Source organism: Mirounga leonina, unplaced genomic scaffold (assembly GCF_011800145.1).
Source record: "Mirounga leonina isolate KUSES-001 unplaced genomic scaffold, KU_Mleo_1.0 Mir_447, whole genome shotgun sequence".
Lineage (NCBI taxonomy): Eukaryota > Metazoa > Chordata > Mammalia > Carnivora > Phocidae > Mirounga > Mirounga leonina.
In genome coordinates, this window is record NW_023270757.1 from 13,845,007 (window position 1) to 13,870,252 (window position 25,246).

The window sequence follows — 25,246 nt, forward strand, 5'->3', positions numbered from 1 at the left end:
AAAGAAAGAAAGAAAGAAAGAAAGAAAGAAAGAAAGAAAGAAAGAAAAGAAAGAAAGAAGAAAAGAAAAGAAAAAGGAAAAGCAAAGCAAAGCTGGAGGCATCACAATTCTAAATTTCACATTATATTACAAAGTTGTAGTAATCAAAACAGTATGGTGCTGGCACAAAATTAGATACAGAGATCAACAAAACAGAATAAAACCCAGAAATAAACCCACCATTATATAGTCAATTAATGTTGGACAAAGCGGGAAAGAATATCCAATGGGAAAAAGACAGTCTCTTCAACAAATGGTGCTGGGAGAACTGGACAGCAACATGAAAAAGAATGAAACTGGACCACTTACTCACACCATACACAAAAATAAATTGAAAATGGATTAAATTCTTAAATGTGAAATCTGAAATCATAAAATCCTAGACTAGAGCACAGGTAGTAATTTCTCTGACATCAGCCATAGCAACCTATTTCTAGATAGGTCACCTAAGGAAAGGGAAACAAAAGCAAAAATTAACTATTGGTACAACGCCAATAGTTTTCCTGCACAGCAAAGGAAATAATCAACAAAACTAAAAGGTAACCTATAGAATGGGGAAAGATATCTGCAAATGACATATCTGATAAAGGATTAGTACCCAAAATATATAAAGAACATATAAAACTCAACAAAAAACACAAATATGCCAGCTTTAAAAAAAAAATGGGCAGAAGACATGAACAGACATTTCTCTAAAGAAGACATCCAGATGGCCAACAGACACATGAAAGGATGTTCATAATCACTACCATCAGGGAAATGCAATCAAAACTACAATGAGATATCTCACACTTGTCAGAATGGCTAAAATAAAAAACACAAACAGCGAGGATGTGAAGAAAAAGGAACCCTCATGTACTATTGGTGAGAATGCAAATTGGTCCAGCCACTCTGGAAAACAATAAGGGGGCTCCTCAAAAAGTTAAAAATAGAACTACCCTATGATCCAGCAATCACACTACTAGGTATTTACCCAAAGAATACAAAACTACTGATTCAAAGGGCACATGCATCCCGATGTTTATAGCAGCATTATCAACAATAGCCATATAATGGGAAGAGCACAAATGTCCATCATCTGATGAATGGATATGTGGTATATATACACAATGGACTATTACTCAGCCATTAAAACGAATGAAATCTTGCCATTTGCAAAAACGTGGATGGAGCTAGAGCGTATTATGCTAAGCAAAATGAGTCAGAGAAAGGCAAATACCATATGATTTCACTCATATGTGGAATTTAAGAAACAAAGAAGCAAAAGGAAAAAAAAAAAAGAGCAGGAGAGGCAAACCAAGAAACAGACTTTTAAGTATAGAGAAGAAGGAGGATGCGTGAAATGAGTGATAGGGATAAAGGAGTGCACTTGTTATAATGAGCACCCGGTGATGTATGGAATTGTTGAATTACTATACTGTACACCTGAAACTAATATAACAATGGTATGTTAACTGGAATTAAAATAAAAACTTACAAAATTAAAAATTAGGGGCACCTGGCTGGCTCAGTCAGTAGACATGAGAATCTTGATCTTGGGGTCATGAGTTCGAGCCCCATGTTGGGTATAGGGATTACTTAAGGTATTTTTTAAAAATTAAAAATCAAAAAATGAAAAAAAAATGTTTCTGACTTATACCTAAGAAACCAAACTTTGCCTCTACTTCTGAATTTCTGGCAGAAATAAAAGCTCTTGGAGAAAGGTAGTAGAAATAGATATGCACACAGAACCCAAGAACAGTGGTCAATAAGAATTAAGAGGTAAACCAACACTATTTGATTTACATATGTGACAGCACTAAGAGGCAACCATACTTTTGCCACTTAGATAAAATCACAATAAGTGGCCCCTCATAGGCAGCCTGCTTACAACTCACCTCATCCTTCATCAATGTAGCTTAAATGCATCTCCAAAATAATCCTCCGTGTTTGCTATTCAAATCATACTTGCTGTAATATTGAGATATAAAAAGAAACATATTTGGTCTTTGATCCAGTTCCTGGCAGAGAGCTTCTAAAACCCTAGGAATTTCCTGAATGATATGGGTGAGAAGAGCATCACTGGGTGAAATACTTGGTCACAGCCCCTAGGTTCCCGATACAAGAGATTCTAATCTTAGAAGCTTCTGGAATCTTAGAATTGATAAAAGTATCTTTTGCATGTTAATAAGATGATTGACTGGTAGCTGGGGGCCCCTAGATAGCTCCAGGATGAGGGCAGGTTACCAAAAAGCCCAAGGCAAGATTAGAGGGTTGGCACTTCAGCCCCACCTCTGACTTCAATGGAGTGGACAGGGGCTGAAGATTGAGTTAAACTGCCAATTGATGATGATTTATTCAACCATGTGGATAATCGAGCCCTCATAAGAGCTGTACATGCAAAATGGACTAAGTTACGAAATAAAAGAACTGAAACCATAAAAATCCTAAGAAGAGAGCACAGGCAGTAATTTCTCTGACACTGGCCACAGCAACATTTTTCTAGATAGGTGAGGCAAGGGAAACAAAAGCAAAAATTAACTGTTGGAACCACATCAAAATAAAAAGCTTCTCCACAGCAAAAGAAACAAACAACAAAACTAAGAGACAACTTATGGAATGAAAGAAGTTATTTGCAAATGACACATCCAATAAAGAGTTAGTATCCAAATGGAACTGGAGGGTGTTATGCTGAGCAAAATAAGTCAATCAGAGAAAGACATGTATCATATGACCTCACTGATATGAGGAATTCTTAATCTCAGGAAACAAACTGAGGGTTGCTGGAGTGGAGGGTGGGGTGGGAGGGATGGGGTGGCTGGGTGATAGACACTGGTAAGGGTATGTGCTATGGTGAGCGCTGTGAATTGTGCAAGACTGTTGAATCACAGATCTGTACCTCTGAAACAAATAATGCAATATATGTTAAGAAAAAAAAAAAGAAGAAGATAGCAGGAGGGGAAGAATGAAGGGGGGGAAATCGGAGGGGGAGATGAACCATGAGAGACAATGGACTCTGAAAAACAAACTGAGGGTTCTAGAGGGGAGAGGGGTGGGAGGCTGGTTTAGCCTGGTGATGGGTATTGAGGAGGGCACGTTCTGCATGGAGCACTGGGTCTTATGCACAAACAATGAATCATGTAACACTACATCAAAAACTAATGATGTAATGTATGGTGATTAACATAACAATAAAAAATTTAAAAAAAAAAGAGTTAGTATCCAAAATATATAAAGAACTTATAAAACTCTAAAAAAAAGAACTTATAAAACTCAAAACCCATTACACAAATAATCCAATTAAAAATTGGGCAGAACACACAGACAGACATTTCTCCAAGGAAGACATCCAGATGGCCAAGAGACACATGAAAAGATTATCAACATTATCCTCATCAGGGAAATACAAATAAAAAGTACAATGAGCTGTCACCTCACACCTGCCAGAATGGCTAAAATCAAAAACACAAGAGGGGGAAAAGATGGCAGAGGAGTAGGGGACCCTATTCCAACTGGTCCCCGGAATTGAGCTGGATATCTACCAGACCACTCTGAACATCCACAACATCAGCCTCAGATGTAAGAAGACAGATCTGTATCTCTACAAACAGAATATTGCAGGCGGTTGGTTCCAAGGTACAAAGCAGGGAGCCGTGATTCTCCGGGCAGATATCGGAGGATAAACAGCAGTGGGAGGGAGCCTGGCCATGGGGATCCTACACCGCCAGTGATCGACAGCCTCCTGCGCTAGGGACTGGGCACAGACTCACACACGGGTAGTGGTGGGGAAAGGACTTTAGGGCAGCCCGCCTGACAGAAACCCAGAGCGGTGGGGCCGGGTGTGCGAACTGGGGGCAGCTGGCGGTTTCTCTTCTGCTCTGACTCTCGGAAGAGACACAGAAAGCCGCTAGGGAACGCCGCCAGAGAACAAAAGCCCAAAAAAACCAGTTTCCACTGAGCCCATCACCCTCCACAGGGGGCAGGGCAACTCTGCCCAAACAGGGTTGCCTGAGTAACAGCACGGCAGGCCTCTCCCCCAGAAGATAGACTGGGAGAACAAGAGGCCTAAGGTCCCTATAAAACAGGTGCATCTTGCTTGGGTTGTGGTCAATAATTTGGACTCTATATATTCCCTCAACCACCCCTCAACAGAATGACTAGGAGAAGGTACTCCCAAAATAGGAAAGACTCAGAGATTATGACTTATGCCAAAGATCTACAGATGGATGCAGATATAACCAAGATGTCAGAGATGGAATTCAGGCTAGCAACTGTGAAGACAATAGCTAGAATGGAGAAATCGATTAATGGCAACAGAGAGTCTCTAAGGGCAGAAACGAAAGCTGAATTAGCAGAATTTAAAAATGCTATCAATGAGATCCAATCTAATCTAGATAATCTAACAGCTAGGGTAAATGAGGCAGAAGAACGAATTAGTGACCTGGAAGACAATTTAATAGATAAAAAGGGAAAAGAGGAGGCGAGGGAAAAACAACTCAGAATCCATGAAAATAGAATCAGAGAAAAAAGTGACACCATGAAACGTTCCAATGTCAGAATTATTGGAATCCCGGAGGGGGTGGAGAGAGAGAGCGGACTACAAGATATATTTGAGCAAATCGTAGGCTGAGAACTTCCCTAATCTGGGGAATGAAACAAACATTCGTGTCCTAGAGGCAGAGAGGACCCCTCCCAAGATCAAGGAAAACAGGCCAATGCCCTGGCATGTAATAGTAAAACTCGCAAATCTTAGAACCAAGGAAACCATCTTAAGGGCAGGTAGTGGGAAGAGATTCTTTACGTACAGAGGGAGGAAAATCAGAATAACGTCAGACCTATCCACAGAGACCTAGAAAGCCAGAAAGGGCTGGCAAGACATATTCAGGGTACTAAATGAGAAGAACATGCAGCCAAGAATATTTTATCCAGCAAGGCTGTCATCTAGAATGGATAGAGAGATGCAGAGCTTCCAAGACAGGCAGAAACTGAAAGAATATGTGACCACTAAGCCAGTCCTGCAAGAAATATTAAGGGGGGTTCTATAAAAGGAGAAAGACCCCAAGACTGATATAAAACAGAAATTTACAGGGACAATCTATAAAAAGAAGGTCTTCACAGGCAACATGATGACAATAAGTTCATATCTTTTAATAATCACTCTCAACCTGAACAGCCTAAATGCTCCCATAAAACGGCACTGGGCTGCATATTGGATAAAAAGACAGGACCCATCCATATGCTGTCTACAAGAGACTCATTTTGAACCTAAAGATAGAAAGTGAAGGGATGGAGATCTATCTTCCATGCCAGCAGACCTCAAAAGAAAGCTGGGGTAGCAATTCTTATATCAGACAAATTAGATTTTAAACTAAAGACTGTAGTTAGAGACACAGAAGAACACTATATCATTCTTAAAGGATATATCCAACAAGAAGATCTAACAATTGTAAATATCTACGCCCCCAACATGAGAGCAGCCATCTACATAAGCCAACTGTTAGCCAAAATAAAGAGTCATATTGATAACAATACATTAATTGTAGGAGACCTCAATACTCCACTCTCAGCAATAGACAGATCATCTAAGCAGAAAATCAACAAAGAAACAAGAGCTTTGAATGACAGACTGGACCAGATGGACTTTATAGATACATACAGAACATTCCACCCTAAAACAACAGAATACTCATTCTTCTCGAACCCACATGGAAGTTTCTCCAGAATAGATCACATACTGGGTCACAAATCAGGTCTCAACCAATAACAAAAGATTGAGATTATTCCCTGCATCTTCTCAGACCATAATGCTTTAAAACTGGCACTCAATCACAAGAAAAAATTTGGAAGAAATTCAAACAATTGGAAGCTAAAGACCACTCTACTCAAGAATGCTTGGGTCAACCAGGAAATCAAAGAAAAACTTAAACAGTTCATGGAAACCAATGAGAAAGAAAACACATCAGTCCAAAACCTATGGGATACTGCAAAGGTGGTCGTAAGGGGGAAATACATAGGCATCCAAGCCTCACTCAAAAAAATAGAAAAATCCCAAATTCACCAACTAAGTTAACACCTTAAATAACTAGAGAAAAGGCAACAAATGATGCCTAAGCCACGCATTAGAAGAGAAATAATTAAGATTAGAGCAGAGATCAATGAATTAGAAACCAGAAACACAGTAGATCAGATCAACGAAACTAGAAGCTGGTTCTTTGAAAGAATTAATAAGATCGATAAGCCACTGGCCAGACTTATCCAAAAGAAAAGAGAAAGGACCCAAATTAATAAAATGATGAATGAAAGGAGAAAGATCACGACTAACACCAAGGAAATAGAAACAATTATTAGAAATTATTATCAACAACTATATGCCAATAAACTGAGCAATCTGGATGAAATGGAGGCCTTTCTGGAAACCTATAAGCTGCCAAGACTAAAACAGGAAGAAACTGACAACCTGAATAGGCCAATAATCAGAACGAGATTGAAGCAGTGATCAAAAACATCCCAAAAAACAAGAGTCCAGGGCCTGATGGATTCCCTGAGGAATTCTACCAAACATTCAAAGAAGAAATAATACCTTTTGTCCTGAAGCTGTTTTGAAAAATAGAAACAAGGAAAGCTTCCAGACTCATTCTATGAGGCCAGCATTACCATAATTCTCAAACCAGGCAAAGACCCCATCAAAAAAGAGACTTTCGGGGCACCTGGGTGGCTCAGTTGGTTAAGCAACTGCCTTCAGCTCAGGTCATGATCCTGGAGTCCCGGGATCGAGTCCCGCATCGGGCTCCCTGCTCGGCAGGGAGTCTGCTTCTCCCTCTGATCCTCCCCCTCTCATGCTCTCTGTCTCCCATTCTATCTCTCAGATAAATAAATAAAAAATCTTTAAAAAAAAAAAAAAGAGACTTTCAGACTGATATCCCTGATGAATATGGATTCCAAAATCCTCAACAAAATCCTAGCTAATAGGATCCAACAATACATTAAAAGGATCATCCAACCACAACCAAGTGGGATTTATCCCTGGGATGCAAGGGTGGTTCAACATTCGCAAGTCAATCAATGTGATAGAACACATTAATAAGAGGAGGGAGGAGAATCATATGGTCCTCTCAATTGATGCAGAAAAAGCATTTGACAAAATACAGCATCCTTTCCTGAGTAAAACTCTTCAGAGTATAGGGATAGAGGGAACATTCCTCAAGTTCAGAAAATCTGTCTACGAAAAACCCACAGGGAATATCATCCTCATGGGAAAAAGCTGAGAGCCTTTCCCTTAAGATCAGGAACACGTCAAGGATGCCCACTCTTGTCATTATTGTTCAACATAGTACTAGAAGTCCTAGCAACAGCAATCAGACAACAAAAAGAAATAAAAGGTATTCAAACTGGCAAAGAAGAAGTCAAACTCTCTCGCTTCACAGATGACATGATACTTTATGTGGAAAACCCAAAAGACTCCACCCCCAAATTACTAGAACTCATATAGCAATTCAGTAATGTGGCAGGATGCAAAATCAATGCACAGAAATCCGTTGCTTTCTTATACACTAACAATGCAACTGTAGAAAGAGAAATTAGGGAAAGAATTCCATTTACAATAGCACCAAAAACCATAAGATGTCTCAGAATAAACCTAATCAAAGAGGTAAAGAATCTATACTCTAGGAACTACAGAACACTCATGAAAGAAATCAAAGAATCCACAAAAAGATGGAAAAAATATTCCATGCTCATGGATTGGAAGAATAAACATTGTTAAAATGTCTATGCTACCCACAGCAATCTATACCTTCAATGCCATCCCGATCAAAGTTCCAATGACATTTTTCAAAGTGCTGGAACAAACAATCATAAAATTTATATGGAATCAGAAAAGACCCCAAATCTCCAAGGAAATGTTGAAAAAGAAAACCAAAGTTGGCGCCATCATGTTGCCCGATTTCAAGCTATATTACAAAGCAGTGATCACCAAGACAGCATGGTACTGGCACAAAAACAGACATATAGACCAATGGAACAGAATAGAGAGCCCGGATATGGACCCTCGAGTCTATGGTCAAATAATCTTTTGACAAAGCAGGAAAAAATATGCAATGGAAAAAAGACAGTCTCTTCAATAAATGGTGCTGGGAAAATTGGACAGCCACATGCAGAAGAATGAAACTCAACCATTCTCTAACCCCATACACAAAGATAAACTCAAAATGGATGAAAGACCTCAATGTGAGACAGGAATCCATCAAAATCCTAGAGGAGAACATAGGCAATAACCTTTTGACATTGGCCACAGCAACTTCTTTCAAGATAGATCTCCAAAAGCTAGTGAAACAAAAGCAAAAATGAACTTTTGGGACTTCATCAAGATAAAAAGCTTCTGCACAGCAAAGGAAACAGTCAACAAAACAAAGAGGAAACCCACAGAATGGGAGAAGATATTTGCAAATGACACTACAGACAAAGCACTGATTTCCAAAATCTATAAAGAACTTCTCAACCTCAACACCCCAAAAACAAATAATCAAGTCAAAAAATGGGCAGAAGACATGAACAGACACTTCTCCAAAGAAGACCTACAAATGGCTAACAGACACATGAAAAAATGTTCATCATCATTAGCCATCAGGGAAATTCAAATCAAAACCACATTGAGATACCACCTTACACCAGTCAGAATGGCAAAAATGGGCAGGGCAAGAAACAACAAATGTTGGGGAGGTTGTGGAGAAAGGGGAACCCTCTTACACTATTGATGGGAATGCAAGTTGGTACAGCCACTTTGGAAAACAGTGTGGAGGTGCCTCAGAAAATTAAAAATAGAACTACCCTATGACCCAGCAATTGCACTCCTGGGTATTTACCCCAACGACACAGATGTAGTGAAAAGAAGGGCCATATGCACCCCAATGTTCATAGCAGCAATGTCAGCAATAGCCAAACTGGAAAAAGCTGAGATGCCCTTCAACAGATGAATGGATAAAGAAGATGTGGTCCATATATACAATGGAATATTACTCAGCCATCAGAAAGGATGAATACCCAACTTTTACATCAACATGGATGGGACTGGAGGAGGTTATGCTAAGTGAAATAAGTCAAGCAGAGAAAGTCAATTATCATATGGTTTCACTTATTTGTGGAACATAAGGAATAGCATGGAGGACATTAGAAGGAAGGGAAAAATGAAGGGGGGGAATCGGAGGGAGAGACGAACCATGAGAGACTATGGACTCTGAGAAACAAACTGAGGGTTCTGGAGGGGAGGGAGGTGGGGGGATGGGTTAGCCTGGTGATGGGTATTAAGGAGGGCACATTTTGCATGGAGCACTGGGTGTTATATGCAAACAATGAATCATGATCTCCACATCAAAAACTAATGATGTAATGTATAGTGACTAACATAATAAAGTAAAATAAATGTAAAGTGTTTTCCTGAGTTCTGTGAACCATTCCAGCAAATGATCAAACCTGAGAAGGGAGTTGTAGGATCCCCCAGACTTTATAGCACATTGATCAGGAGTAAAGACTAGCAATCGGTGTCTAAAGTGGAGGTATCCTGTGTCACTGAGCTCTTAATTTGTGGGGACTGTGCTAACTCTGGAGAAATGAACAAAATTGTCAGAAATGAACAAAATTGTAGGACACCCAATGGTGTCTAAGGAGTTAAAGAAAAGGCTGCATTGGGAAAAATAACCCACACATCTGCTGTCAGAAGTATTCACACTTGGAGTACTGGCCCTCTCCTCAGGACCATAAACTATGTTGTTTTTCAAATATCGAATCCAGTCACAAAGGGATAACTAGAATTGTGTCTTGTCAGTATGTAACTATAAAGTCTGAGGGCCAGTAGCACATGTGATGCTGACCCAATGACTCCACAGCAGTCAGAAAGGGATTGCATGGAAGAGACTCAATCCTACTGAGTATTATAAAGTCGGGAGCTCAGGAAATCCTAAATACTCTGGTTCTGAAAAAAAAAAAAAAAAAAAAAAGTCAGGCTTCCCGCAACTCACTTGAGAATCTTAAGATATTCATAGACTCTTTTTAACATTTCTACTTACACTCATTTGGGTATGCTCCATTATTCAGAGAGCAGCTTTTCTTTCAAATTAATAAAACTTCCCAAGGTGTAGTAGGGGCCACTGAGAAGTGATCTTAGGGATTATTACAGATATACACTTTCAATTTTAATGATTAAGTATTTATTTTTGGTTACTTTCTATATAAAAAAATTTACATTGCTTTTCATACAAACATTGCTTTTCATAACTAAAAAACAGGTTTATATAAGTAAAGAATGAAACAAAATGTAATATTTAAAAATATTAGTTCAAGTGAACATAAGATTAAGTCTATGGCAAATATTATACAGCTAAACAATGTAATAAATTAGGTAAGAAATGTAACAGACCCCTGACTTTGTGGTCTAGACCAATGGTTATGCAACTGTTCTGAAGGAAACATGGATACAAGAATGGAGCTTCAATCCAACTCGAATAGAGTAACTTAAAATAATGTTTCATTCATGCAATCTGTGTTGTCTTAAAGTTTGGTTGTAATTCTAAACCTGTTTGTTCATTTGCAAAATGAGCATAAGATTTTCTAAATTACAAGGTTTTCCAACAGGTTATATGAGATACCAGCCACAATGCTGCTCCCCATTACTATGTAGGACCTAGGTCTTCAACAGATGATGATGGTTCCTTCCCCTCTAGGTCTCCAGCATTAACCTGTGGGGTTTGTAGCATAATCTTGGCAAACATCATCCAGAAAATTTTCATCCAGAAAATTACCTGAAATATATGCCCTAAATATTAAACTTTTAACATGACAAGACAAATTGGAATAAGAACAGCTAACCTACATAGGTACCCAATTACCTCTTATTATATAAACATTTCTATCAAAAGATCCATATTTTCAGAGAAAAAAAAGCCTTTATTCTCCCATTCATTCAAAAACATCATTAAATATTATTTATGATAATAAAAAGATAAATGTCCTTTAAAAAAGTACCCCCCAAAAGTGCTCACTTAGAAATATATAAATAAATTATGGCATGACCATATTATGCCATCATTAGAAAGGATGTTTTGTGGGGTTTTTTGTTTTTAAGTAGGCTCCATGCCTAGAGTGGGGCCCAACACAGGGCTTGAACTCACAGCCCTGAGATTAAGATCTGAGCTGAGATCAAGAGTCAGACTCTTAACCCAATGAGCCACCCAGGCACCCCTAGAAAGGATGAAGAGCATTACTGAAATATAGTAAATATGAATACATATATAACATAATATTGAGTGAATATGAATACTGCATTAATAAATTTAAAATACAGATACAAAACTATATGATGTCAATTCTATAAAATATATTTAAAAGTCTGGAATAAAGGAAAGGGGATTTGTAAGTTTCTGTAGTTACAAAAATATGCAATCTTTAAAGTTAAAAAAAACCCTGCAGTCAAAATAATGTTAGGTGGCTCCTATGAATTGGGGAAAACTGTTTAAAAGCAGATGTATGTCAGATTTATTTCACTCCTCAGTACAGTCTTTTCAAACAAATTTTGCTTACTAAGTGCAAGTAGATTTCTTAACAGAAAAACATTTGGGCCATTGTTGAAGGGCTGTTGCCAGGACTTACTGATGGAACCCAAAAGATGGGAAAGCCATCTACTCTACTACAGTATGATTTTCCCCTTACAATCAGCACAAGCAGTTTGCTGGTGGGGCTACGTTCCAGTGATGTGTTTTGGCTGGTTGAGCATTACTCTCTGCTATGAAGAGCACAGCAGCATCTGTTATCTTTCAGGTACTTGAGCAAAATCTCAGTCCTGGGATGCATTATATATGGTGTCAAATGTCCTGGAAGAAACTGTGGGGGAGGAGGAAGAGGGAAGAGGAGCAAGGGCATAAATGAACTACTCAGACAAACAAATTCAAACTTGTGAACTATTGTTCCTATACAGACTACTTAATAATCTGCATACAAACCGAATTTTAATGTTTTATGAATTGCTGAGTTTCAAAGGTTTGTAAAGGTGTGTTCAAAAGTACAAAAAAGAAAGAATTATAGGACATTAAGGTATGGTTTTACTGGGAAGTATTGACATTGAGGAGAAATTAAATTATGTATCCCCTAAAATGCTAATGTAATAATGGATAACAGAGAATTCTGTTTTAGTTCTAACGCACTTTTTTTTTAAAGATTTATTTATTTATTTATTTATTTATTTGAGAGAGAGAGAGAGTGAACAGGGGGAAGGGCAGGGGGAGAGGGAGAGAAATTCAAGCAGACTCCTCGCTGAGCACAGAGCCTGACACATGGCTTGATCCGAAGACCCTGAGATCATGACCTGAGCTGAAACCAAGAGTCAGATGCTTAACTAAATGAGCCACACGGGCACCCCAGTTCTAAAGCACTTCTTAAACTAAATGGATAGACATAGTCTTATTCTTTATACATAACAATAACAGAGATGTCAAAAACATTTCAAAAGGATGCATTCCAACTCGTTCAATATACTATTTTAAACAACAGAAATAGGGCATCTGGGTGGAGCAGTCAGTTGAGCATTTGATTCTTGGTTTCAGCTCAAGTCATGGTCTCAGGGTCATGGGATCATGTGCCCTGTGCTCGGTGTACAGTCTGCTTGAGATGCTCTCTCTGTCTCTCCCTCTGCCTCTCCCCGCCCTGGATTCTTTCAAATAAATAAATCTTAAAAAAAAAAAAAAAAAGAAAGAAAGAAAGAAACATCCCAAAGTATACTCCTTCAAAATTCCTATTACACAAAAATGTCCTGATACTTATAGTACCTCTGGGGAGGTGGGCTGCACGGAGAACTGTGGCATTACCAATGTTACTTAAACCCATTAAAGAATGTTAGCTCATATGTACACATTCTTACAATACACATGTACAGCAACAGGGACTACTCAACAGAGATGGCCGGTTCTTAGACATTTATATGTGTTCACTTCAGCTTCTTTTATCAGGACTGGGGCTGTTTTGGGGGGTTCCTAATGTGATAAAGTAAAAAGAATATAAATTTGGAAGCTAGATTTAAAGCTTGTTATCTACCAACTACAAGCCTTGTGGCCCTGGACAAGTGAAATAAAGTCTCTGAGCTCAGTTTCCTCAACAGGAATAATGACAATAATACCATCTACCTTCCAGAATAGTAAATAACAATTACTAATAATGTATACAATAGGAAGAAAGCAGCATGGTCAATTCTCACACTGTGGTAGGGATGGGGAGAAGAAAATTCCTGAAGGAAAGCTGGCCTATCTTTGGAAAACTAGCTGACAATATGGTAGCAAAAGGAGCATATTCTGAGCATCAAATCAAAGACAGGTCAAAGAGTGAGCATATGAAACTCACAGTGTGCTAGGCAATAGGACAGATGCTGAAAATTAGAAGTAAAAATAAACAGTCCTTTGCCTTCAAAGAGTTCAAAAGTTCCCAGGGGAGAAACCTCCAGTTTCCTAAACTATTTCATTATCAGCATCTATAATACAAAGTCAAAAACTGGCTGAACAAGATCTCTAAGCAAAGGACCACTAGCATGTTACAATTCACATGCCAAAAAAAGTTCCCCTTAGCTAACAGTCAGCCCTGGTCATCTATGTAAAGGAAGCAGGATCCTGAGACATTTTGCCCAAAGCCCTGACAGGGGAGTTGCTTGGCGTTTTAAACAGAACAGCTGCAAAGGAGACAGACAAGAACTTTATATGGAGCAGCCATGATGCCAACGACTAGGGGAACAAGGGCACGGACTATGTGAGAGAAGGCACAGAAGTAAGAAGAGGACGTGCTGGCAAATGTTTATTCTGCCTTTCCACATCCAAAGCCATCCGGTAGTCCTGTCAGCTATACTTCTTGCTGCTCATCAAACAAGCCACACTCAGTCCCTCTGGGGGGCCTTTGCACTCACTGTTCTCTCCCAAGAACATTCTTACCCCAGATCCTTGGCAAACTGACTTACAAACATTATACAGTATATTTCCTCAAGAAAAGACATTAACAACTATGGAAATATTTGAGTAATATTCAAACATGTTCACATATTATAGCAAACCTTTTCTCCTTAAGTTTCAATTCCTTCTATTAGCACTGCAAAAATCGCTGCATGGTTCAATCTTGAAAATGTTTCCCCAAAACAAAACACAAGCAATAAAACAATGGAATATTGGTATAGAATTTAGATATCCCTTTGATACATATTAAAAAAGTAGTCACCTCATCATTTTCCTAAAACTGGGAAACTAAGATGCAGAGAAAAGGAAAAAAACAAAAAAATCCACAACTCTATACAGAATTGAAATGATAATCATTATTATCATTCCTAATCCTATCAGATTCCTAATCATTCACTCTCTGGGAGCCTTACACATGTCACTTAAGCAACCACCCCCCAAACCGCAACAGGGAAAAGTCCCCTCCTAAAATCCAGGACAATAGTCCCCAAATATCAACCTGCAGAATACTGCCAGCTCAGGACTAAGTTTTCAATAGTCAGGTACAAAACAAAGAAAATGAAGGCCATCAAGTAATCATAAAATTAAATTTTAAAATCTATGTAAACTTCGCACACTTATTCTTGATCTTCATAGTTAGTTTCACAACCAAACAAAACATGGAAATAAAAATGCAGAAAATAGGGGCGCCTGGGTGGCTCAGTGGTTAAGCGTCCGCCTTCGGCTCAGGTCATGATCCCAGGGTCCTGGGATCGAGCCCCGCATCAGGCTCCCTGCTCGGCGGGAAGCCTGCCTCTCTCTCCCACTCCCTCTGCTTGTGTTCCCTCTCTCTCTGTGTCTCTCTCTGTCAAATAAATAAATAAAATCTTTAAAAAAAAATGCAGAAAATATGGTACAAAATATGGGATAATTCAATGGCCTATGGGGTTAAGACATCTTTGTCTCCAGGTAAAAGGGGTTGTGTACAAGTGTACGGAAATATAGAGTAATACATTAAGTTGTATGACATTACAGTTTCTGTAAAGAAAAAATCAAATATTAGCAATTTTATACATTTCAACCTAATACAGTAATTTATTTTTCTAGAGAATGGAATGAACCACATAATTATAGTACCAAAGCTATCTCTCAGATGTTTCTACCAGACTTTAAGAGTAACAATACACACATGAATTCAAAAGAATTAAAGTCTTGACTATCATTTTACAAACCCAATGCTTTTAGCACACTCAGATGCTTGATCATAAGACTTCATGCCAACCATTGTTTGAAAAAAAAAAGATTATTTCCAGTACATATACATATGTATTATAAAAATATAGGCTTTATTAAGAGTTTTCTCTGAAAAAAAGTTCCAAGACTATCCTAAAAAGTACAGAAAGCAACCACGTAAGTTAAAAGCCAGCATTTTTCCCTCTAATTCAATCAAACCCTTATGAAGCCACTAGCATAATAAAAGCAAGGTGTTTTTGATTTTTATTCCCCATATTGCAGTAAAAGTCGATGCCATTGGGGCTTCCGATGGAATTTACTGACAGAGAAATCAAGCTAAACTGAGAATGCCTGACAATTATTACACAGGTGAGTGCTAGATAAAATATCCATTAAATCTGAATGCCAACATTTAATGTTTTATGTCCACATCATGCATGAAAACATTGGCTGTGATCTATCAACAAACATTCCAAGCCAATCTACTTAGTAATCTGCTGAAGTTGCTGTTTTATTGCTTAAACAGACAAAAATACAACTGTGCTTATTATGAAAGTGTAATATTACCTCAAGCTAATAAGAATTGATGGAACAAAGAGATCATTATGTAAAAATTAATAACATTTGGAGCATGACATGCAACAGTCATAAAACAGCATTGTTTTTTTTAAATCACAGGGAACTTTTTACAGAGGGGAAACACGGTTGATGAGGGATGTTCCTATACTTCACTATTTTGCTTTTCAATGAAAGGCTAACATGGGGTGAGGGACTACATAGTATCCTCTCCTATTATATTTTCATAGGATTCAAGTTTGAATGAAACTTTAGGGTTTGAAAGAAACTTTAGGACTATTAATGAGATGAGGAAACATGATAAGCCTTAGAGAGATTACATGACTGTTCTCCCAAGGCCACATAGCCATTAACAGCCAACGAAAGACTAGAACAAGGTTTCTGGTTGCCACCATAAACAGTCATGTACTCATTACCCTCTGGCAAAACAAACAAACAGGTGCTTTCGATATTTAAAATAAAATTGTTATCTAATTTAATACTTAAATAATATTTGTAAAGTTTGAATCAATAAAAGACATCACTATTATATTTGGTCAGCATATCCACTTAATCCTTAAAAGAAATAAAATGAAGACTGGCACATCTATACCAATTCTGTTAGAAAGGAGGGAGTTACAGCATGCCAGGGACTGAAGGGCATAATTCTCCCCTAAAACAACTATCTACCAAAGGTAAAGTGAAACAGCCAATTCTAAATAATGTCCTTTTGTTAGAGGGACAATTGCAAAGTGCCCAGGAACCAGCTTGTATACTAGTAGGACTTACAGTGACTGAATGACCCAGGCTAAATTTTAGAAAATACCACAGGAAATATCAGGCAATCCCAGAAGAAAACAAAAATCTCCAATAAAGTGAAATCAGTGGGTAGTTCTAGTCATGGGAAAATGTGTTTCAGACCAATTCAGCATGCAATTTGCATTATAAACATGAGCATTTTAATGAAAGGAGTGTGAAACAGAGAAAATCATTTGTGAAAGTAATCAAATTTTGTCAGACTTGCGTTCCTGAGATTTTCCTTACTTAACTGTACTTAAATGTATACATTTTATTCTTTAAAATAACTGAAAACCTAGGTTAAATAGGTTAAATGGTCAAACACCAAGAATAATCTCTAATTAAAGCCGTAATTTCCATCTCTTCCATCTCTATATTTAAATATTTAATCCATTACTAAATGAATTATAATATTAATAGAGACAGGCTGTCTAAAAAATAAATTGCTGTAACACTGCCTGAAATACACTTCTAATCTAACCCTCAAGGCATGCAGACATTACAGAGATAGGGATCAGGGTCTAAGCTGTCTTTAATTTCAAAGAGATGCTTAGCAGCTCATTACCGTACTGCACTTGCTGAATTAATGATTTATAAAGAGTTATCCAGACAGTTCAGATTAGAGAAAATTAGAGCCATAGCAGGGCTTTAATCTGAATCTTGTCAATTTTCAAACTTGTGGGTGGGGTCACCTTTGCAGTTGGGTAAACATGGTACAGATGGGTATCTGTGTCTTTCAATCTTTCTGTATAATTATTCTAGAAATCATAAAATTATAGTTGAAGAATTAGAAATAAAAATTTGGTCCACTGGAGATGAGCTCAACATATCACCACGTGTCATTTCAGGGTAATTTAAAATGCCAAAAATCTATTCCTGAGCCTGTAAGTTAGAAATTCCGATCATTTCTGGCCAATTCTTATATTTCACCCAAGAAGAAACTAAGGCCAATCTTAGTCAAAAAACCGATAAGGGGGAGGGGAGGTGGGGCGCCTGGGTGGCTCAGTGGATTAAGCATCTGACTCTTGATTTCAGCTCAGGTCATGATCTCAGGGTCCTAGGATTGAGCCCTATGTTGGGCTCCCTACTCAATGGGGAGTTTGCTTGTCCCTCTCCTTCTCCTTCTGCCTCTCTCCCCACTCATGCTCTAACTGTTTCTCTCTCAAATCAGGCAATCTGATTTTTAAGTAAAATCTTAAAAAAAAAAAAAAGAAACCTGATAAGGGACAACTAGGCTAGGACTTTAGTCAGAGTCTATTTTCCAGTAATAAACCAGATTCCACTTCAGAGTGGGTTCAAAAGATTTTAATTGCTTCTGCTAGATGCCCTAGAAACAACAGTCAGGACCCACTTTTATTTTAAACTTCTGACTTGAGATACATCTGATGGCTCCTATGGTTAAGAATTGTTAGGGTGACTTTCTCTTATTAACCTACCCCCTTTCCCCATTCAAGCCCAGACCCAGGTGGCAAGCCCTCTTGTCCTCTGCCTATGCCTATGGTCAGTTTTGGTTGTTTTTCCCTAGTACACCCTTAACAAAGGGTATAGGCTTTTAAGAGTCCAGCTTTGCATCTGCCTTCGGCTCAGGTTATGATCCCAGGGTCCTGGGATCGAGCCCCGCATCAGGCTTCCTGCTCAGCGGGAAGCCTGCTTCTCCCTCTCCCACTCCCCCTGCCTGTGTTCCCTCTCTTGCCGTGTCTCTCTTTGTCAAATAAATAAATAAAATCTTTAAAAAAAAAGAGTCCAGCTTTGTGTGTCTGAGGGATCCTATGGGGTCTTAACTCCGATTTCCAAGCTTCCACTCTAGTCCCAGCATACTTACCCCAAACAGCCACAACATTAGCTCTCCCCTACCAATCTGATGTCATTTCTCTCTGAATCCCCTCTGGATTTTCCTCATTTCTTGAGAGCTCAGCTATCACCTTCCACCTGCTCCTCATAATCATATCACAACAACAACAAACATTCGTTACATGCCAGTGTTCTGAATGCTTTACACATAGTCTTTTAACCCTCAAAACAACTCCATGTGGCAGATGCTGCTACAGTCCCTACTTTGTAAACACAGCTGTCAAAGCATGGAAGGTCTCCTAGCTAACAGAGAACTGGAGCCAGGTGACCACGACTGTAGTCAGGGAGAAATACTTTATGTGGTTCTGCCCTGCCATGCATGTATAAAGGATGATTGATTTATTTTATCAATTATTTCTAGTTCTTTTGTAATTGGAGGATTATTTGGTAATCTAATCCATCAGACCTTGACACTCCATGTCTCTTTAAAATACATTTTTGCCCAAATTAAAAAAAAAATGTATTTGACTATGAAAAATTACCAATATACAAAACAAAATTAAGATCACCTGATAACAGTCTTGTATATTTTCTTATAAACTTTCAACTTACTTTTCAAAGTCTCCAGCAAAACTCCACTTGACAGCATTTTATGTCAACTCCAACCGCCACCCACACCGGTGGGGATCACTGTGTAGAGTATTACTGCATCAGCCACTACATATTCATGATGCCTCCTGTGTATTCATGGGGCTGTCCTTAGTGCACACTTGCTTGAGAAACAGTAAACTTATCAATTCACCAAGGGAGTTAGGTGCAGAGTAAGTACAAAAGCAGTAAACATCTTGAAAGTCCATAGTGGGAAAAGCTGGAAAATTTACATTAAAAACAAATGTAAATTTAAAAGAAATGCATGCATATATGCAGGATGATAGCTTCAGAGAACAAAGAATGAACCATGAGGGGTCAGGCAGGGGGTCTGACAAAATTCATGTTCAGAATATCCAGTATAGGAAGAGGTCTGGAGTCTGTGTCAGCACGATAGAGTGCTGCTGATGAAAACCCTAGTCAGCAAAAGCATGAGGAGTTAAACATATTTTTGAATCTGAAGGACCTCAAACTGGGAAGAAAGGCAACAAATACAAATACACACTGCAGTGCTAGCCAAGCAACTATCCCACTGGGATATCATTACTCTGGGGGCCCTCAGGTCTCCAAGGCATTGGCCATGTCTGCAACGTGGCGGCTTCATTTTAACTTTGAGCATGTCCTAGGATTTGCACAGTGGTAGAGAAGATTCTAAGACAGTCGGAATACAAAACTGGGTTAGCTGATATATATATTTCTCCAGCTAATTAAAACTGCATGTTTTCCTATACATATACACATACAGAGAACAATTCCTGAACAAGAACTTACATTTTCCTTTAACATGAAAGCATATATCATATTAAAGTATTTGACTAATGGCTGATTTCAAAGTTACTGATCACCAGGGCTTTCCTGCTTTTGGAACCACGGGTGATTTAAGCCACAGTGGTTAACCTTGGACTAGGCAGGGAAGGCAAGATGAAAGGAGTGAGAGTAGGGAGACAGACAAATAATGAAGCACAATATAAAGTGACAAGTGGCATTCTAAAGCTAAGTAAGTATGCATATAACAGGACAGCAAAAGTAGGAAAGGAGAAGTGATGAGCAGAGAATGATTCAAGAAGGAAAATGGCAGCACAAGTAAAGCAGTAATTGGGGGAAGTGCATGGAAGTAAAAAGCAGTAGATTACATTGAGAAGGAAAAAATAAGTTGTTTAAATGGATGAAAAGGAGGAGGATTCATGGAGGGTAGTTGAGGGGAATGAAACTGGGGAGCGAAGCTGGTACTGGATGGATCATGATGGACTTAAAGTCACTTATCCTGTATCAAAGCTGGAATATTAAGGGAAATGTGTGAGAGCCTCTGAGCCCCCATCTTCACCAACCAAGGAAAAAGAAATACTGTGGCAGATTTCTGAGCTTGTCAACCCTAGTGGGTCTATCCCCTCACTCTCAGTATGTTCTGAGGCCAGGCAAGAGTGTTGTTCTTGGAGCCTGGTCCACCCCTGCTGCACACACACTCTCCTGAACAAGCACTCAACCACAAAGCACTGAAATTGGAGAACAGGAATATGCTATTATGTTGACATATCACAAGAGGAGGATAGGTATATGTATAAGGAATGCTTCAAAAATAAAATGACCCACCCAACTCTTTCATGTTGTAATTCAACATTTGTATAATTACTTTAATAAACAGAAAAAATATAGAATATTAATCCATGTTTCAGGGTCACCTTGTAAGCTGCCTAACTTAAGGAAAAATGTAACTGAAAAACATTTCAATTAAAAGAAAACCAGAGGCAGTATACATTTTCAGTATACATTTCAGTATACAATTCAGTATACACTTAAGATTTTTTTCACTAAAAACAAAAACAAAGAAGAATTAGATACTAGTTTTTAAGTAAAGACACTATATTCTAACACCATTCTTTTCTTATGTATCCCCTCTCTGCTCTACGACCAACAACCAGTGTTTTGCTGGTAAGCATGGAAAATCTTCCAGGAAAAGAACAGGCTAAGAGTCAGGAAATTCTTGCAGATTCTGTAATTACTGGATCTGCCACTAACCAGAATGGTCTCTATAGTTTCACATCATTTGAATATCAAAGAGTCCACTTCACCGTCCTTTGAGAAGAGCAACTTAGCGGTGACTCTTAATTCCTAGCTGCATATAAATTCCCAGAGGTACTGGATCAATATTTTTTTCCCTTTGTTGTTTTTCCGTTAGGGAGTCAAATTCCAGCTTCAGTAGAGAAATGCTCATTTACCAGCAGAAGACTAAACTGTTGTTTAGAGACAAGTTCTCAGATGCTCTAACCTAGTTATCCTCCTGACTGACATACACCTACGTGTATATGAGGAATGCAAAAGGAGCCCAGTAGTTAGGGTAGAAAAATTTCCAAAAGAAGCTGGATTTGGAGTTGTGTGCCCCCAATGAGCACTAATCCCACTGTTCATCGTTTTCTAATAATGGTGACGTTCATTCACTTCCAACTGTACCATGCACAGAGGTAAAAGGCAGAGGTAACATTCAAGGGCCCCATGATATAAATACAGTTGACCCTTGAACAACTTGGGGGTTAGGGTGGCCAAACCCCCATGCAGTTGAAAATCCATATAACTTTGAACTCCACCAGAACTTAACTACTAATAGCCTACTGTTGACCAGAAGCCTTACCAATAACATAGTCGATCAACACATGTTTTGTATATTATATGTATTGTATACTGTATTCATACTATAAAGTAAGCTAGAGAAAAGAAAATTTTATTTTTTTAATATATTTTTAAGGACTTTATTTGTCAGAGAGAGAGAGCACAAGCAGGGGGAGGGGCAGGCAGAGGGAGAAGCAGGCTTCCCACAGAGCAAGGAGCAGGACTCATCCCAGGACCCCGGGATCATGACCTCAACTGAAGGCAGACACTTAACCGACTGAGCCACCCAAGCGTCCCAAAAAGAAAATTTTATTAAGAAAATCATAGGGAAGAGAAAATACATTTACAGTACTGTACTGTATTTATCAAAAAAATTCACTTATAAGTGGACCCACACAATTCAAACCTGTTCAAGGGTCAAATATAATATACTCCAGGATGCAGAATATTCCCCATTGTTAGTATGGAAACTTGTAAAAATATTTAGTCATCACTAAAACTCTCTGATTTTTTAATTTCAATTCTCAAAAATCCTCAGAGGACCCTTTTACTATGTCCTTAACATATTAAAATACAGAGCGTATGACTGCAAAAGCTACAGTCACCCCAATGTTTCAGCGAGACATTTAATCTTAAATGCTTGAGATGACTTTGTTAAACCAATTCACTTAAAAATTTTCTAAGCCATACTGACTGAAATCAGAACTACTCTCCATGGAGAAACTCCAGGCCAATTTATGATGGCCCACATCGAAATAAACCACCTGGGAAAATAAGGACACAGGAGAAAGTAGCTTTCCTTATGTGTTAGTATAATCCATTCCCTTCCAAAAAGCTACACTAAACACAGGTGATGATGGAGAAGAGTAATTAAAATTCAAAAGTAAGCACAGGTAAGCAGTAATTACCTTATATGGAATTTTCCTTATTTTGACACTAAGGGGAAAATGGTTTGTGCTGGGTACGATAAAGTAGGAGAAAGAAGAAATGAACATGATGATATTGGAAATAAACATGAATATGTTTCACTACTTGTATTACTAGAGAGAGAATTCCACCTTTGGCTGGTGTTCTAGAAATTGCTACAATCATTATCTGATCCCTACATTGATGATCTTTTTTCCTAACTAACCATGGGGTATAAAAGAAGACCGTGAGTAAAAAAGAAAAAAATCTGCTACAGATGTCTACTCTGATGACTGTATTCAAATCAAACAAGAAGCCTGAACCCAAGGTTCACATTATTCCATTGACAGCATCTGCACAGGCACATGACCTTAACAATTTACACCAGTAAAGGACAATACTTTGAAGAAGGGTTTTTTATAGAAAACCTATTTAAACTGAACTTTTTAGAAAAGGAAAAAATAAGGCCCCCCTGATGCTATGAGACACTTGCAAGGAAGAAATAGCTAGTCAGTGGTCTGATTTTTTATTGAAGGCAACAAAAAGACATTTTTGGAAAAAGAGAGGTAAAAAGGGTAGCCAGGTAACACATAAGATAAATTTTACATCCAGGAATAGTAACTGGTTGTAAATGAAACTACTTCACATCAAACCATGTCAGTAAAATCTAGTAAAGGAGAAAAGATGTTTCACCACATACCAGGCATAACAGGATAGGGAGGTACTACACATAGTTTCTTACTCAAGATGGTGTTAATAATTTTAAAGGACTCAAGTTAAAAATAAAGACAATGCAAAGAAACCTACAGCATGGTAACTGCATGATTTGGCACCTTTAGAGAAGTGATTCTCAACTTCCTCTAGAGTATCTTAAGGTGAATGTCAGAAAAGACCAATTTTATCCCATCATATAAAATGGGAAACCTTTGTCTAGGAACATAGCTAGCTTATATGAAGCAAGGATTTACCCTTACGATCCAAATTCCTTTTGCCTGTAAACTATCTATTACTTATGATCTCCTTATGGTATGTATGTCTTTTCAACTTGGTCAAATTTCCGCTCTACCAAGCAATTTTTAGACAAGTGTGTTATAACAAACAGAATGAATGCTGAATATCATCAGAATAAACACTGCAAAACATCACAAGCTCACCTTCATCACTTGTTGCCTGCTGCTTCACCAGAGTCAGTGGGGATCTTGCTGGAGGCTTACTCAGTGGATGGCGCCAACTTTTAGCAGTTTTGGTTTCTCCCTCTATTCTCTGGTCACAGAACAAAAGTGGAGAAGAAACACAGTTAAAGACTTGTTTTGAATGAAAAACCATGGTTCACAATGATTTATGACAATTAATTATAAAGAATTCTTATACTTATTTACCTCCTGGGGAATTAGTCCTTAAAAAAAAAAAAAAAAAAAGTCTTAAACCTGTAAGTCAAAAGGAATAGGAATCCATTCTATTAGTTATTTTACCAAGAGATCAATTAACTATCCTTCCAGTGCATATTAAAACACTATCTGTGGTGCAGGGTAGGCTTATCAAACTTGCAATTAACTCAGCAGTTAGCAAGTTTTCAAAAGCTCTTTCAAACTAATCTAAATTTAGGATTATATATTCATAACAATATAGAACTGTGGCACTTGGTCACCTCTATGCTGGCCACATGTGAAAATCTGGCAGGTTATTTTGCTTTCTATCCTTATCCAGAAAGCAATAATGCCAAAGTGAGCCTGTATGCTTCCTTCCATTCAAAAACGAATCACCACTTTTCTGTAGATCAAATAAGAAATTTAAAGATTTTTTTTTTAATATAGTACATTACGGTCATCTTGAAACCACTTAAATTTTATATAAAATTTTTTGTCTTGGTCTCTCCAAACTATATTTTCCTTCCAAAGGTATATGAAAAGGCCATATGCCCCTTGACATCTTTGGATAGAACCTCCTTACAAGCTTTCTTGCCCATGCACTCAAAACAACAACAACAACAACAACAACCAGGATGTGACGGGGGGGGGGGGGAATCTCAGAGAAAGAGTTTGAAACTAATGGGTTTGCATCAACAATTGACTAGGAAAGAAAGGAGTCTCAGAAATGTCCCCGTAAGCTGAAGAAGCAGTGGCTGGAAGTACAGAAACTATACTGGCTTCTGACACCAAAACAATATTATGAGAAAATGTGTGACAACATTCTAATCAAAGCTGGGAGTAAGGAAAGGATGTCAAAATAATACAGAATGAGGGCACCTGGGTGACTCAATCAGTTAAGTGTCTGATTCTTGATTTCAGCGCAGGTCATGATCTCAGGGTCATGAGATCGAGCCCCGGATCAGGCTCCATACTGGGCATGGAGCCTGCTTAAGATTCTCTCTCTCCCTCTCCTTTTGCCCCTCCCCCTCAAAAAAAAAAAAGGTAATACAGGGTGAGATATATCTGTGGTTTATACCAGCTAAAAATTAATATGAAATATTTATCAAGTCCTCACTATGTGCCACATTGTTGTAAGAACTGAGCTACAGCAGGAAAAACTACACCAGGTCTCAGCTTTCAAGGAATGTGCATTATAGAGGAGGAAGGCACAAACGATAAACAAGTAAAAAGTATATGTTTAGCATTAAGAAATATGCAATAGGGGGCACCTGGGTGGCACAGTCAGTTGAACCTCCAACTCTTGGTTTCGGCTCAGGTCGTGATCTCAGGGTCACGAGATTGAGCCCTACATCGGGCTCCACACTCAGT

General features: G+C 38.3%; 1 protein-coding gene across 14 annotated transcripts in view; it reads right to left on the reverse strand.

The window, feature by feature from the left end:
• KDM4C (lysine demethylase 4C) overlaps positions 1-25,246 on the reverse strand; it is a 457,231-nt gene that overhangs the window by 151,283 nt on the left and 280,702 nt on the right. For 11 of the 14 annotated variants that reach the window (XR_004676204.1, XR_004676205.1, XM_034987990.1 and 8 more), the window contains one exon: positions 23,663-23,771. Coding sequence is in view for 12 of the 14 variants with exons in the window: in XM_034987990.1 (XP_034843881.1) it covers positions 23,663-23,771 (109 nt within the window). In the remaining 2 variants the exon portion in view is untranslated. Of the gene's footprint in view, positions 1-2,046; positions 2,073-10,281; positions 10,812-18,869; positions 19,219-23,662; positions 23,772-25,246 lie in introns of those variants that run through there. The other 3 variants (XM_034988002.1, XM_034988001.1, XM_034988000.1) reach the window with 3 other exon arrangements.